At 48.0% G+C, this 15,934-nt stretch overlaps 1 protein-coding gene across 1 annotated transcript; it reads right to left on the minus strand.

Moving 5' to 3' along the window:
• Positions 1-902: 902 nt before the first annotated feature.
• On the minus strand, positions 903-14,660 carry Syp (synaptophysin). Its single transcript, XM_046442545.2, has 7 exons — positions 14,570-14,660; positions 13,355-13,420; positions 12,189-12,313; positions 8,884-9,079; positions 7,975-8,166; positions 4,868-5,198; positions 903-2,405 (listed from the first exon to the last, which is right to left on the minus strand). The coding sequence occupies exons 1-6, from the start codon at positions 14,603-14,605 to the stop codon at positions 4,872-4,874; spliced, it is 942 nt and encodes a 313-aa protein (XP_046298501.1). The 5' UTR covers positions 14,606-14,660; the 3' UTR covers positions 903-2,405; positions 4,868-4,871.
• Positions 14,661-15,934: the final 1,274 nt, after the last annotated feature.

Genomic DNA, 15,934 nt, shown 5'->3' on the forward strand with positions numbered 1-15,934 from the left:
CTCTTCCAGCTCCCTCCCCATCCTTACAGGCCCTGCCACCATACCCACCAAGTCCAGAGAAGGAGATTTTAAAGCTTTGCCTCCCCCACCTCCATTTTTTCTCTCTTGGGGTAGATATCCCCTTCCCAGAGTTGGTTCCAGAACTGGGAGTCTCTTCCTTGGCACTCTCAGGCTTCACTGTGCCTCGGGTCTGGGAGGAGGGGGTCCAGCGTCTGCAGTCAGAACTCAGACCTCGGGCGCCTAACCCGGGTCTCTAATTAGACGTGGAGGGGAGCCGGCGGCGGTCAGCCCGGCCTTTCATCGTGGGCGCCAGGAAACTCCCTCAACCCCATTACACACACCTCAGTCACTTCCCTCCCCTTTTAGTCCCCGGGAGGGTGTAAAGAGAATGAATAAATTAATTAAAGAGTCACGCCAGCGCCCCACCTCCCTGGTGTCGAGGTTTTCCTGCTGGGGCAGAGTCAAGGAAAAGGAGAGAGCACAGGATTGGGTAGGGTGAGGTCTCCCTGTGATGTCTCCCTAGTCAGAGCCCTTGGGGATCCGTCTGTCTGTCTATAGTACTAGGGAGCAAACCTAGAAACTCTTGCATGCTAAGCAAGTGGTCTACCACTGAGCTATATCTCAAGCCCTTCCCATGGGGATTTGAGGATAGGGCTCCACAGGAACCAGGAAGGATAGTGGCTGAGGGATCAGAGTGTGAACCAAACCCTAGAAAGACCTGTCATAGCTAGCAGGTCTACTCAGAGCATGACTTAGAATGACTGGCAGGCGAGGAGCCTTCACAGAGGATGTGGCAGCAGCCTGAACTGCATTCATCAGGTTTGGGTCTTAGCCTCCTCTCCCCAGTCTTTACCCGCACCCCATCTGCCCCCCAAAAAGACACATTGAGAAACTGCAGCCGATTGGACTAGGTGGTTGAGGAGTTTATTTGGGGGAGGAGAATTATTCATATTTGTTCTTCCTGGGGAGGGGGTCTTCAAACAATACCGAAGGGCAGGGTGTGGGAAAGGGGGGTCTGGAGGGGAAAGGAAGGGGCCACAGCCAGACGAAATGGCAACACACAATCACAGGCACTACCGACATCACAGACACAGCAGAGGGTGCAGGATAGGGGCTCCAGACCAGGCCTCCAACCACCCTAGATCGGGTGGAGATGTGGAGGGAGGGAGGGGCAGGGGAAGGGGGAAGAGGGGTGGGCCAGCCCCACAGACCTGCCTGGCTCTGCCCTCTGATTACCTAGCTATCTGGTCAAGGGGAGGGACAAGGGTGTGGGGGCTGTTCCTCTCTGGATCCCACCCCTCACTCTCCAAGCCAAATCATTTGTTTTTTTCTCAGACCAGCTTCCTTGGTTCCCAGCCTTAGCTAGGGCCATTTTCCCCACCCTTAACAAAACTCATCCTGCAGCTCCTAAGCACCCCCCACCTATTACCCAAACCTGTTCAATTTAAAACACCTTTTCTTCACTGTCCTATTGGGGGAGGGGCTGCCCTTTCTGAAACCACCAGGCTCACCCCACTCTAACCACAACCCTTCTGGAACCCTGACTAGGACAGTTCACCCCAAGCTTAGCTCATTCCTGAACCCCACCTCTTGCTCTACTCAAGATGTGTTCCCATTAGATCAAGTTCAGATTCTTGAATGTGCCAAGCCACACACACACACACACACACACACACACACACACACACCTTCTATAGGCTGGTCCCAATCCAAGACCCAACCAGTCTGGAGTCCACTTGCTGGCTCACATAAACCCCCACCCCTTCTAGAGACATGCCCTGGGCCTCCTTCCAAGCCTCACCCCAGAATGCTTTAGGCACCCCTTTACTTCAGTTACTCCCTGATGACTTCTCCCCTCCACTCCAGAGCTCCCTTTAAAGACCACCTTGGATCCAAGCTGTCCTCTCTACCCCAAGATTCCGGATCTCTGCCTCTCCCCTACCCTCAGGGTTGAATTTTCCTTCACAGCTTTGTTCAGGCAAGGCTGGTGGAACCAAGGCCAGAGTTAGGAGGAGGGGCTAGAGAGAGGGGAGAGTCTGAATTCACACCCACCCTCCCCACACAGCTGAGGTCTGTCCCCTCCCTGTCCCCCTTCCAGAGCCCCCTAAATTCAGGGGACAGGGACAGGGATCAGAGAGGGGCTGAGGAATGCAGGGAAGGGGCAGGAGTAGGGAAGAAGCCCACTCAAGACTGGGGCCCTAGTGCATGAAGGGAGAGGGGTGAGGGCAGGGCTCAGACAGATAAATAGATATTTATATATAATATATATATATATATATAAACAGCAAAGACAGTTAGGGTCTCCTGGCTTGAGGGGTGGAGACCTAGGGTGTAGGGGAAGGAAGGGGGGCAGGCCTTCTCCTGAGCTCTTGCCCACCCATGGGGTCCTCCCGGGCTGCACTGACCTGTAGAGACAAAAAACACAGAAAGGAGAAAGGGTCCAAACACAGATGGCACCCTTAGGGAGGAGCTGCCCCCTTTCCCTGGGTGCTGCTGCTTTTTCCTTTCTTTCTTCACTCACAGCCCTGAAATCAGTTTCTTTCCAGCTGCCCTCATGGTGTTCCTGATCTTGAGCCCACTGGGTTAGGTACCAAAACCATTAAGGTCCCCCACTCCCAACTAAAAACAATCCATTAACAGCTATTGTTCTAGCCACTGGGTATACACTGTATTGAGCAAAACAAAGATCCCTGTCTTTATGGGGCATACCTTGTGGCAGGGGGAGACAGACTTTCCTTAATGATGCATAAATGAATTATGTAGTAGAACATAAATTCATAACATTGAAATAAAATGAAAGTGGAGTGAACAAGGGGCATGGTGTCAGCAATGGGGTCACATGGCACCTTGGGGATCAAGCTGTGAAGACTCCATCTTTGCCTCCAGACGTGATATAAGCCATGGAATGATTTTGAGCAGGGAAGAGTAAAATGAGTAAATGTCTCATGGTGTTTCCATCGTTTACTCAATAAAATGTTTCGTAGCATGAGGAGTGCTCTAAGTGATGTGTGTCCTGTATGAATAAGTTCTGGTTATATTCCTCAGTCTAGGGGAAGAGACAGTGAATAAACATATACACTAATAATTATAGATCATGATAAGGAAAAGCACAGGGTACTATGAGAGAGATAACAAGGGGGATTTGTTTTAGACAGGCAAGACCTCAACGATCAAGTGACCAAAAGGATGAAATGAAGCTGGCTAGGTAGATATTAATTTGTGTGGGTGTGAAACTCTAGGAAGAAAACAGGTTCAAAGGCCCTGAAGTCAGATTGTGCTTGACACATTGCAGTGTCCAGTTTGACTGAAACAGAGTAGGGGAATGGTAGGTGAGGTCAGGAAAGTGAGATGGGGGTGGGGGGGCTAAATGTGTAGGGATTTAATGTACATAGTGAAGACTTCTAGTTTTAATTCCAATGAGATGGGTGAGATGGGAACTACAGCTGACTTCTAAGCACAGGAGGGCCATGAACTAATTTAGGATATAACAGAATCACTCGGATACTGCATAGAACAGAATAAAAATGGGGGTGCACACCTGTGAAGAGGTCCAGGGGAGATTACAGTAAGAAGTGGAAAGACTATGGAATTATTTTGATGGTAGGGCCCACAGGGTTCTTTGTTCAATTAGATGAGAGATGCTTTAATAAATCCCCTGCCTTTTGCTTCCTAGCTAACCCAGTACCAGAAACTATCTCTACCCACATGTTACAACTTCCTTGCCTTCCTGCCCGCCCCCCCAACTCAGGGAAATCTTTTTTTTTTTTTTTTGGCAGTACTGAGGATCAGATTCAGGGACACTCTATCACTGAATTACATTCCAGCCCTTTTTATTTTGAGGCAGGGTCTCACTAAATTGCAGAGGCCGCGCTCAAACTTTCAATCATCCTCCTTCAGCCTCCAGAGTAGCAGGGATTGCACCACCACCAGATGACTCAATTCTCTCTTAAGGCACAGCAAAAAGACAGGTAAGCCATGCTGGGCACGGTTGTGCAAGCCTGTAATTCCAGTGACCTGGAAGCCTGTAGCAGGACTGCAGGCTAACCTGGATAATTTAGCGAGACCCTGCCTCAGAATAAATAATAATAAAAATAAATTAGGGGGCTGGGGCTGGGGCTCAGAGGTAGAGCGCTTGACTCGCAGGTGTGAGGCTTTGGGTTCAATCCTCAGCACCATATAAAAATAAATAAATAAAATATTGTGTTCATCTACAACTGAAAATTTTTTCTAATTAATTAATTAAAAAGTGTAGTTTAGTGGTAGGCCCGCCCTGGGTTTAATCCCCAATATTGCAAAAATAGTAAGTAAAAAAAAATGTCGGTCAGCCTTCCCAAGCACCCCACCCCCACCCCTTTTCCTCCTCTGAAATTCCACACCACATCTTTAACCTCGAAGACTTGGGAGAGGTGGCCTATCTACCACCTCCTCTGGCATTGGTGAGCTCGTCTGACCTTCAAGACTCAAGCCGTTTACACTCAGCATCTATTGGCTAACCTGTCACTTCTAAGACCCACCTCTTCCGCAGAGCCGCTCCTCCGACTATACTCTACTGCGCAAGTCCTCCTGAGATTCCCTCTTTTCATTGGTCTCTCTGTCTACTTGTTTCACCCCTTCCTTCCCGCAGAGCTGCACTTCTCCCTCCCTCTCATTGGCTTGTTATTCTGCCCATCTTCAAGTACCACTCTCTTGTTCTCCATTCATTGGCTAGCTTTTCTACTCAGGTATCTTTATTGGTTCCTTCACACTTTAACCCTTACTCGTGGGCAAATGTTCTATGTACTGTCCATTCCTGACTCTTATTGGTTCACTGACCCGCCCAGCTCCTTTCATGTACCCTCTTTGGCCATATCACCCGCCAGTCACTCACCAGATTACATCTGATTGGAGAAGGAGGTGGGCGCACCCTGTGGGCCGTAGCCTTGCTGCCCATAGTCGCCCTGAGGCCCGTAGCCACCGCCACCGCCGCCGGCTGGCTGCCCGTAGTCGGGCTGGTAACCACCCTGGGGCCCGTAGGAGTCCTGGGGCCCATACCCGCCGGGGCCCTGCCCGTATCCTGCATCGCCGTAGGCGTCCCCGGGTGCTGGTTGCTTCTCAGGGGCGCCAGGTGGTGCACGCAGGAACGGGGCGGCCCAACCTGTCTCCTTAAACACAAACCACAGGTTGCCGACCCAAAGCACCAGGTTCAGGAAGCCGAACACCTGCAGGGAGATAAGGCCTGGCTGTAGTCCCCTGCCCACTACCTTGGGAGCCTGAGGGGACTTCAAGGCCATGCGCACAGGAATGGGCTTATAGTGTTTGAATTTGTGGACTCCTGGACGGTGGTGGTTTCTAAAGTCCTGACTGAGTCCCAGGGTTGAATGTCAATGTGCAGAAACATTATCTTGGGCATAGGATGCATGTTAGAATTAAGATTCCTGGGGATGTGGAGCTGTTATCAGTATTCCGTATACAAGTATTTATCTATTTGCACACATTACATATACATGTTTACACATGTATAAATTATAATAAATTTAAATTTGTAATATGTTTATCATAAGATGTAAGCATACTTTTTTAAAACTAGGTTCTGAACCCAGGGCCTTGAGTATGTGTGCTCTACCACTGAACTGCAGCCTTATTTTAATTTCAAGACAGGGGCTTGATAAGTTGTCCAGGCTGGCCTCAATTTGGGATTTTCCTGTCTCAGTTTCCCTAGTAGCTGGGATTTCGGGATTGTGCGATCACGCCTGGATATAAACATACATTTTTTATTAAATATGCCACTAACAGGGCTGGGGATGTAGTTCAGTGGTTGAGCACTTGCCTAGCATGCACGAGGTCCTGGGTTCAATCTCAAGTACTGTCAAAAACTAATAAAAGAAGCTGGGTGCGGTGGTGCATATCTGTAATCCCAGCAGCTTGGGAGGCTGAGACAGGAGGATCGTGAGTTCAGTCAGCCTCAGCAATGGTGAGGTGCCAAGCAATTCAGTGAGACCCTGTCTCAAAATAAAATATAAAATAGGACTGGGGATGTGGCTCAGTGGTCCAGTGTCCCTGAGTTCAATGCCCAGTACCAAAATAATTAATTAATTAATTAATTTTAAAAAACAAAAGAATAGGCCACTAACAAATGTGCACACACACACACATGAATACACAATGTGTATAAATTCATATGTAATTATTCATGTGTAAAAATATGTAATTATGTACTGTTATATTAAAATATAGATACATGGGAGCCAGACCTGGTGGCACATGACTAGTCCCAGTGACTCGTGAGACTGAGGCAGGTGGATCTCAAGTTCAAGGCCAGCCTGTACAACTTTGTAAGACCCTCAATAAAAAATAAAAAGGGCTGGGGGTATACCTTAGCGGTAAAGTGCCCCTGGCTTCAATCCCCAGTACCACAAAAACAAAGCAAAAATATATCAATATATTGAATGTATAAAAAATATTTTAAAAACATAAAACCTTTCATATATCTTTTGCTATATATTGTGCCTACTTCTAAGTGCTTTACATGTTATTAATTAACTTAAAATTCCTTTTTTTGGTACTAGGAATTGAACCCAGGGGTGCTTTACTACTGAGCTATATTCCTAGTCCTTTTTTTTTTGTTTGTTTGTTTTGAGACTCTGTTGTTGGTATGCCTCCTCCAGGGATCCTCCTTGGATCTCTTACTGAATTTCTTAGGCCCTTGCTAAATTGCTCAGTCTGACCTTGAACTTTCCATCTTCTTGCCTCAGACTCCTAAATTGTTGGGATTACAGGCATGTGCCACCATCACCAGCAAAATTTCATTTTTAGGACTGAGGTTGTGGCTTACTGGTAGAGCACTTGCCTGGCACATGTGAGGCACTGGGTTCAATCCTCGGAACCACGTAAAAATAAATAAATAAAATAAAGGTATTATTTTAAAAAGTTCCTTTGTAGATAGGAAGTAAAATCTCCATTTTATTTTACCTAAATTTTTCCTTATTTATTTATTGAGGCTGGGCCTGGCAAAGTTGCCCCAGCTGACCTCAAACTCCTGGGCTCAAGTGATCCTCCTGCCTCAGCCTCCAGAGTAGCTGGGACTACAGGCCCATGTCACCACACTTGGCTGATATTTCTAATTTATTTATTTAATTAATTTATTTGGACCTGGAAATTAAACCCAGGGGCACTTTACCACTAAGCTATAGCTCTGGCCCTTTTGATTTTTTTTAAAATTTTGAGACAGAGTCTTGCTAAGTTGCTTAGGGCCTTATTAAGTTGCTGAGGCTGGCCTCCAGCTTGCAGTCCTTCTTACTTCAACCTTCCAGGTTGCTGGGATTGCAGGTGTGCCCACTATGCATGGCTGATATTTCCATTGCTTTAAACAGAGGAAATTGAGGCCCAGAGAAGCTAAGTTACCCAAGGTCTCAGTCAGCAAGTAATTGAAAGAAGAGTTAGAATCTTGGCACCTGTAACATTTGTATGCAATTTACATTGTGCCAGGCCCTTTTCTAAGCACTTTGTATGTTATTAATTCATGAAATACTCAAGTTTGGAGCAAAACCAATTATTAGTCTTCAATTTACATGCTCAAACAGCCCCGAGAGGCAGTGTGACTAGCTTTAGGTCACAGAGCTCATAAGTGGCAGAGCTAGGATTTGAACTTACAAGTAGGGAAACATTTCAAGTTATTGTTTCCTTTTGCACATAAGAAAACCAAGGTTCCAAGAGGATACTGAGTTGTGGGAGATTCTACATGACAAGGTTGGGTCTGGGATCCAAGTTTCTCAAATTTAATATGGATAGAAGGCTTCCTGTTCCCCACTAGGGGACAGTATGTGCATCGCTGTGTTATCTCATCCTTCAAGACTCTGTTGTTGGTATGCCTCCTCCAGGGATCCTCCTTGGATCTCTCCTGACTGTCCTCTCATTTTCACTTTCCAATGCTCCCTATGCCAGACTGGAAATTTCCCAGGCTCCCTTCTCAAACAGTTCCAGTTTCCCAGGGCTTACCACTGAGGTGTTGAGTCCTGAGGTCACAGGGTCCCTCAGCTCCTTGCATGTGTTGCCTGTGTGGCGGCAGACAGCCATCTCCTTGATAATGTTCTCTGGGTCTGTGGCCATCTTCACATCCGAGAGTCCCTTGGCCCAGGCGGATGAGCTAACTAGCCACATGAAGGCAAACACCGCTGTGGCTAGAAAGTCCTAGGGTGGACAGGGGCGAGGAAGGTGGCATTGTGAGTGGGCTACTTCACACTGAACCCTCCTGGGATCAGAAGCTTTCTTGGGAGGGAGGGTCCCCCACAAGAGGCCCCTCTCTCTCCCCTGCCTTTTCAGCTGGGAAGCCTACAACATTTTCACCTGAAGGTGGCCCTCCCAGCTTCAGCTTGTGTGAGTTTATGTGACACAGAGGATGTGAGAGTTTGATTGTGATGTGTGGGTGCAGGTGTTGGGGAGGAACTCTGTGGGATGTTTCCGAATTTGTGGGAAGTGGTGTGTCTTTCCACTTTCATCTGCACGTGGGAATTTGTGTCATTTGATGTCTGGGATGAGGGTGTGTGAGTACAGCTGTGTAGGAATCTGTCTGTGTGGCAGGATGACATGCATGACTGTCACAGAGAACCTCTGCATGCTCCTTCCTTTGATCTAGACTGCGTGGTTGTGAGAGAAATGGTAGGTTCACTGGTGTAGGCCTGTCTGGGATTTTTTGTAGGCTGTGAGTATGTCCCTGGGGCCCTGTGGCTCCCTCACTCCCTGATACCCAGTGTGGACTCAAAGAGGCAGCAGCAGCAGTAACGTGTGGCTGTTATGATGGCTGCTTCCATATGGGCCTGACAGTTGGTGTGGCCTATGAACAAAATGAATTTTGTCCCCGAGGTCTTGTGTCCCCCAGACTCTACATACAAACAGCAGGGGACTCACCATCATGGGCCCTTTGTTGTTCTCTCGGTACTTGTTCTGCAGGAAGATGTAGGTGGCCAGAGCCCCCATGGAGTAGAGGAAGGCAAACACAGCCACAGTGACAAAGAATTCAGCAGAAGAGGAGTAGTCCCCCACTAGGAAGACCTTTGTGGTGCCCCCTCGGCAGTTGGGTGCATCAAAGTACACTTGGTGCAGCCTGCAGAGAGAGGTGGGCAGGTGTGGTACAGCCCCTGAGAATACTGTCAGCCCTCTGCCCAGTCATGGGTCTACCAGATTCTGACAAAATCCCAGGAAAGGGAGGGAATGACCATTCACAAAGCACCTGTGATGTACCCAGTCACATTTCACTGACTGCTCAAAAGCATTCTAGTGAGAAGGGTTATCCATGCTCCACTCCAACCTAGGCACGCTTGTCTCTTGGTTATTCCTAGAACTTGCCAGTCATCCTCTTAACTCAGGATCTTTGCACGGGCTGTTCCCTTTGCCAGGAATGCTCTTCTCTTAAATATCTTCATATCTTACTCCCCCATCTTCTTCAAGCTTTGCTCTGTTGTCACCTTCTTAGTGAGGCCTTCCCAGAAATCACTATTTAAAAATTAATTAAACCATTTGCTCCCCGTACTCCTTAACCCCCTTCCTTGTTCCATTTTTCTCTGAAGCTGTGATCACCACATAACATACCAGGGATTTGTTTTGCTTTGGGATTACTTATCTTGATTTCTGCTGTAATTACAAGAGGGCAGGGCTTTTTCTTGTTTGGTTCACTGCTGTATCCCCAGCGTCTGGAGGACCCTGGAGCACATAGTAGGTTTTCAAGCAGTATTTACTGAATAAAATGTACAGGGGTAAAAAAGGCTCAGAGAACTGCATTAACTTGACCAAAGTCACAAAGCTGGCAAGGGAATGGCAGAGTTGGAGCTGAATCCTATCTTCCCCCTATATCTTGCTCATTCTTCTCCCCATCCCACTTCAGGTTCCTGGGAGAGGAAAAAAAAAAGTATGCATAGCAGAGGATAAAAGCCCAGTGGCTACAAAGTAGGAAAAGACAGAAAGGAGGGTAGAAGGGACATTGGAACGGGATGTTTATATGTGAGGCAAGGACAGTCTGGTGAAATGGAGGAAACTGTAGGGGGTAAAGGCCTGGAATGGGGGCCAAGAGCTCTGACCTCAGACTGGGGGCAGGATTCTGAGACTGAGCAAATTGTGCCAGTGTTTATGTATAGCAGAGTTCCTGAAGGAGGAGGCTTAACATTTATTGATCACCTACTAAGCAATTTATATATCTATCTAATTTAATGATGCCCTTCTAGCAATTTCTCTAAAGTGGGCATTACTAGACTCATTTTACAGGTGAACAGAGGCTTAGCAAGGCTATTACTTGTCCAAGGCTGTACAAGGAATTGAATCTGGGTTTGAGTTTCCGTTTCCAGTGGGCTGGGTTTAGAGAGGAGGTACTCAAAGGGGAATGAGGGATCCTTAGGGTGTATCAGGGCACTGAGGAAGGCTTGTTCAGCAGGACTTGGGACAAAGACTTCTTTGAGGGAGACTTTTGGGTAAAGGGCAGATCCTTCTGTCCTGAAGTCCTAGGCATTGGGGAGTCCATAGGGAGCTTTTGTGATGTGGATTCGCAGAGGGTCAACTTTAAATAGTTTTCTATGCTGCCAACTACCACTTCTTCTCCCTGGTTTCTATGATCCAGTGGATCCTTGTTTGCTCCTCTGCCTCTCAGGTCATGCTTTCCTGGTGCTTCCACTTCTTTCCATCATTATTCAGGGTCTGGGCTGGGATTTCCTCTATTTTAACCGTTTCCTCTTTCCACTGAGTGATCTCTTGGGCTGACATTGACATTTAGGGCTCCAAAACCCCCAATTTCCAACTCAATGCTTGGCCTCCTTCCTTGCATTCCTAAAACTGGTTTCTTTTACTTATTTAGCCAACACTTCTGGGCACTTTTTCAGTACTGGAGATTAAACCCAGGGCTTTGGGCATGTTAGACAAGTGCTCTACCACTTAGCTACACTACCAGCCCTTCTTACTTTATTTTCAAACATAGTCTCAATAAGTTGCCCAGACTGGCCATGAACTTATGATCCTCCTTCCTCAGCCTGAGTTGTTGGGATTACAGGCTTACACCACTATGGCTGGCTCTTAGCAAGCATTTCCTATGTGCCAGGCACTAAGCTAACCATGGTGCAAGTATTAACTCATTTATGACTTCCCAAAACCCTGTGGGATAGGCATTATTATCATCCCCAATTACAGATAAGGAAGTTGAGACTCAGAGTGGTTATGTGATTTGGCTAAGTAGTGGAGGAACCTCAATGGAAATTGTGTCTATAGGCCGGTCTCCCCATCCCTCAGGAGATAGTAACCATGCCAGCTGTGCTCACTCTTGGACACCTAGGATCCTGCACAGAGCCCAGCATACAATGTAAGCTCAATAAATGCCAGAATCGTTTAACTGGGTATCATCATTCCCCATATCTAAGCAGCACCTACTCATTTTTCACTATCAGAAAACCCTGCATGAGGATCGCCTCCTAGAGTTTCTCTCCATTTGCAACTATCCTCTTTATCAATTTGTTTGTTATCATATAGACTCCACATGGGTAGACAGCATGGTGTGTTTTAGTCACTTCTATATCCCCAGCACTTTGAGCAGTATCTGGCAAACAACAGGTTCTCAAAAATGTGTATGGAATGGATGAATGAATGGAGAATAAATAATATTGATTGAGCATCTACTGTGTTTAGATTTATATCTTTTACTATTTTTTGTTTTGGTTGTGCTGAGGGTCAAACTCAGGGATTAGGCAAGTGTTCTACCACGGAGCTACATCCCTGGCCCTGCATTTTACTTTTTTTCTTTTGTGGTACTAGGAATTAAACCCAGTGGTATTCTATCACCGAGTGACATCTCCAGCCATTTTTATTTTAAGACAGAATCTTGCTGAGTTGCTCAGACTGGCTTCGAGCTTGCAATCCTCCTATCTCAGCCTCCAGAGTAACTGGGATTACAGGTGTGTTACTTTTTAATCTTGTTTATTTCCTGTCCCTTACCCTTTCCCTTCACTAGAACAGAGCCAGAGGGTGACAGCCTGTGTCTGTCTTGCTCACCACATGGTCCTAGATGTCCAAAGGAGTGCCAGGTACACAGCAGGTGCTCAGTGCATGGGCAGTAATCCCAGTGGTTATGACCTCTTAAGGTGGGGGCTGGGCAGAAGCCACTGGGTAGGAGGTATTAGCCAGTCCCACCCCACCCTTGCCTTTCCCAGGTCTGTTGGGATCCCAGGGTGGGGTCACACCTGAAGGGGTACTCAAATTCAACCTCGATGCTGAGGTCACTCTCCGTCTTGTTGGCACACTCCACGCTCAGCCGGAGCTCCCCGTTGTAGCTGCCGCATGTGGCAAAGGCGAAGATGGCAAAGACCTTGGGCAGCAGGGATGGGGATGGTCATATTGAGCTTGTCTGCATGTGGGAGGGGGGGTGCCCTCGTCTGGACAGATGGGGGCCCAGCATAGGCAGCAGCAGATGGAGAGGTCCCCACCCCCATCCCCTAATCAGGGCTCATAGTCACAAGCTGATTACAGGGGTGTGGCTGTCTCTTCCTGTTTCTCCCTTTCCCTGTGCCTCTCTGTCTCTACCCCTCTATGCTCTTATGTCCTCCTCTCTTTCTTTTTCTGTGTGTCTTACTGTGTTTCCATATCTTTCTATATCTCTTTTTCTCTATATGTCTTTGTCTTTCTCAGATGTGTCTGTCTCTCTGTGACTCTGATTTTCTGCCTCTCCTGTCTCTAGGTGTCTCTTTTTGCTCTCTCTATATGAGTGTATGTCTATGCCAGTGTCTTTCAGTTTCTTGGTCTGTCTCTGTCTCTCATGAGGTCTCCATATGGTCCTCTCTCTGTCTCCTTCGTATCTCTTTTTCTTTGTGTTAGTTTCTCTTTATTTCTGAGAATCTGTCTGTCTCTTCTCTACCCCACTCCATTTTCCTTCCTCTCCCTGTGTCCATTTCCATTTGCATCTCTGTTCTCTGTGCATCTTTTCTTGTCTGTTTGCCTTTCTCTCTCATTTCTTTCTTTTTCTCAGTATTTTCTTCTCTATCTCCATCATTTTTGTCTCTATTTCTCCCTGTCTCCTTCACTGTCTCTGGGTTTCTCTGTCTTTGCATCTCTCCCCAAGCAATCAGCTTTAGGCTCCACCTCCCCCACCCCTCCCTCACTTCAAGAAAGGATGTAGGACGTCACATTATGCCACTTCACGACGGGGGTACCCTCAGCCTTATGTGACGTCACAGTCCATCCTTTCCTTGGCTTCAAACCCCTGGGACCTCACCCTCAAGCCCAATTCCCTTATCCCCTTCCACTGTCCATCCATTTGTTGGCTCCCACCCCTCCTCCTCCCTGGTTCTTCTGGACCCCCACTACCTCTGGCTCTCTCTTCAGTGTTCCTCACGACCCAGATCACACTCACCCATTGCAGCACCTTCACGAAGCCAAGGGGCTCCTTGATCACCCGGAACTGACCCCCAGCCACCAGCTGAGGAGAGAGTGGGGAGGGGGGGTTGGGGGAAATGGACAGGAAGGTAAGGGGAAAAGCTATCAGGTGATGACCCCTGAGGATAGGGCATGTGACCTCTGGGAGGGGGAGGCATTTGGAAAGGGAGTGAGAAGGAAAAAGTGACACCTTGGGGAAGGTATGAGCACCAGGGTCTCTGTGAAAAGACCCTCAGGGTTCAAGTCTAGTGGAGAGCTCTGAGGTGATAGTGGGTCAGATGGCAGAAGAGTTCAGAGGTCAGGGATGGAGTGTGGACCACTTAGGGAAGGTAGGTGTGAAATCCTTAAAGGTGAATCAGATGGGGAAGAAGGTCGGTGAAGAAGGTGAGGAAGGAGTTGGGGTTCACTAGGGTTGGGGGAGGGGGTCTTGAGTGGTGAAGGTGAGTCATAATAGGGCGGGAGGTGGGTTGTCTAAAGTGGGGGAGCAGTCCACAGGAATAAAGGTGAGTCAGATGGGGGAGGTCTGAGGAGATGAGGATGAGGAGGGGTTGGTATTGGTTAGTGAGGGGGCGAGGTTCTGAGGTGGTGAACCAGAGTGAGATGGCGGAGAGGGTCTGGACTGATTAAGGTGGGGGAGAGCTGGGACATGGCTTCACTGGACAAGTCTTGTGGGAGAAGAGATTGGGGGGTTTGGAGAGGCAAAATCGGATCGTCCGCCTAGGTCTGCCCTGGGGAAAGGAGTGGTCATCTACTGGGGTGCAGTCTGTTTGGGAGGGGCGAGTGCCAGCCCTCCCCCACCCCACCCCCACACCTTCTGTCGCTCTATTTCCTAGCTCATCCGCTGCCCCCCCCCCAGTCTCCCTTCCACTCTTCCCTCCCCTCCCCCCTTTTCTTTCCCCCAACCCCAAGACCCCCTCATGCTCCCTTCGAGGTAGCCGGTAATGATCAGGGATTTTGGTGGCCTCCGCTGCGGCAATGAGGATAGCCCTCGCTGCGGCAAAGAGCGCACTCCTTCTTTTTTCCACCTCCCTCATCCTCCCCTCGCCTGCCGCAGACCCCCAGCCCCAGCACCAGGGAACGGGTCTCTGTTGCCAGGACCCTGGCCACCACCTCTCAGAGTCAGGGGGTCAAAGCGACCCGAGTCCGGAGGCCTGGAAACAGAGGGTTCTGTCCGCGGTGCTGGAGCGCGTACCTGATTCACCACGTCCATGTCTGCCAGCAGCAGCATCAGCAATGCAGGGGGCGGGAGGTGCCTGCTAGCAAGGGCGGGCGCGGGGCGCGGCGGGGGCGGTGCGCGATCATTGGAACAGCCCAGGCGGCGGCAGCCCCGCCCCTCGCATCCCCCTTCGCGCGCGCCTGCGCACAACAGGCCGTATCCCAGTCTCACCGGCCGCCATTCCAGCCTGGAGGCTGGAGACAGGAGAGCGTTTTGGGAACGTCTTTCTCTCTGAAAAGACAGCTAGAGGACTGGGGTGAGGAGGACCGCTCATTCCTACAGTATTATATTTTGCCAGGTCCTTTCCTGAGTTTGTTAAAATGTTCACTCATTTAATCCCTGGGTAGGAGGGACTATGAACCGTGTTTTTACAGAGGAGGAAAATGAGTCCCCAGAGAGGCTAAGTGACTTGCACAAGGTCACCCAGCTAGTAATTGGCAGTGCTCAGAGTCTCTGCAGTTTAAACATAGTTCAAGGTCCTGAGGGTTCTGAAAGTCTGAATTTTAAGTACATCCAAACAAACCTGCTCCTCCCTCCTGTCATCTCATTTTTCTCTTCCTCTTGGTCAAATCCTTGCCTACTCCAACTCTGCAGTTTAGTTCCTATTTATTCCTTATTATTCCTTCCTATTTATTATTTATTAAGCACTCTTAATTTGACCACCCTTCCATGCTACTAAAACTAGGCCTATCAAGGTCAATAGTGATTGCCATGTTGCAAAATCGAGTGGATGAAATAGAGTTGGGGCTTAAGATGTTCAACCTCACTCATGCTAAGAGAAGCGCACATAAAAATTACTAATACTAAATGCTAATAAAGCAGTACATCATTATACCTGATAACAGTGGCTGCCACTAGAGGAAAAAGAAACTTTTCAATTTATCCTCTTTGTAGCTTTTGAATTTTGAAACATCAAAATGTATTCTTTTTTAAAAAATATTTTTTTAGTTGTAGATGGACACAATAACTATTTATTTTGATGTGGTGCTGAGGATCGAACCTAGTGCCTCACATGCAAGGCACGTGCTCTACCACTGAGCCACAACCCCACCCCCTTATTTTTAAACACATAAATCATACAAATATGTAATGGATGCTTCCTAGTTGTTGGCTTATGAAGGGAAGCAGTGTACAGGAGGGGTGAAGAGCATGGGATTTGACATTCAGCTGCTTGAATTTGAATTTGAATCCCATCTCTAATATTTATTCCTCTTTGACCTTGGGCAAGGAAGAAGGTTTAAAATGATGTGTATAGGGTTGTTGTACTGATTAAACACAATATTCACTGTAATGCTCTTAGCACTGGGCACAAGAAATGGTTAATTTTATCTCTTTCACTTC

This window comes from Marmota monax, unplaced genomic scaffold, assembly GCF_021218885.2.
Source record: "Marmota monax isolate L192 unplaced genomic scaffold, Marmota_monax_Labrador192_F-V1.1 WCK01_AAM20220418_F8-fsc00170, whole genome shotgun sequence".
NCBI lineage: Eukaryota > Metazoa > Chordata > Mammalia > Rodentia > Sciuridae > Marmota > Marmota monax.

What these genes read in the sequence shown, in the direction of transcription:
- Syp (XM_046442545.2), bottom strand. Translation starts at nt 14,605, where the DNA reads ATGCTGCTGCTGGCAGACATGGACGTGGTGAATCAG. An exon ending in ACATGGACGTGGTGAATCAG is followed by an intron (nt 13,421 to 14,569) that starts GTACGCGCTCCA and finishes CTCTCTCCTCAG; the next exon opens with CTGGTGGCTGGGGGTCAGTT. An exon ending in GAATTTGAGTACCCCTTCAG is followed by an intron (nt 9,080 to 12,188) that starts GTGTGACCCCAC and finishes CTCTCTCTGCAG; the next exon opens with GCTGCACCAAGTGTACTTTG.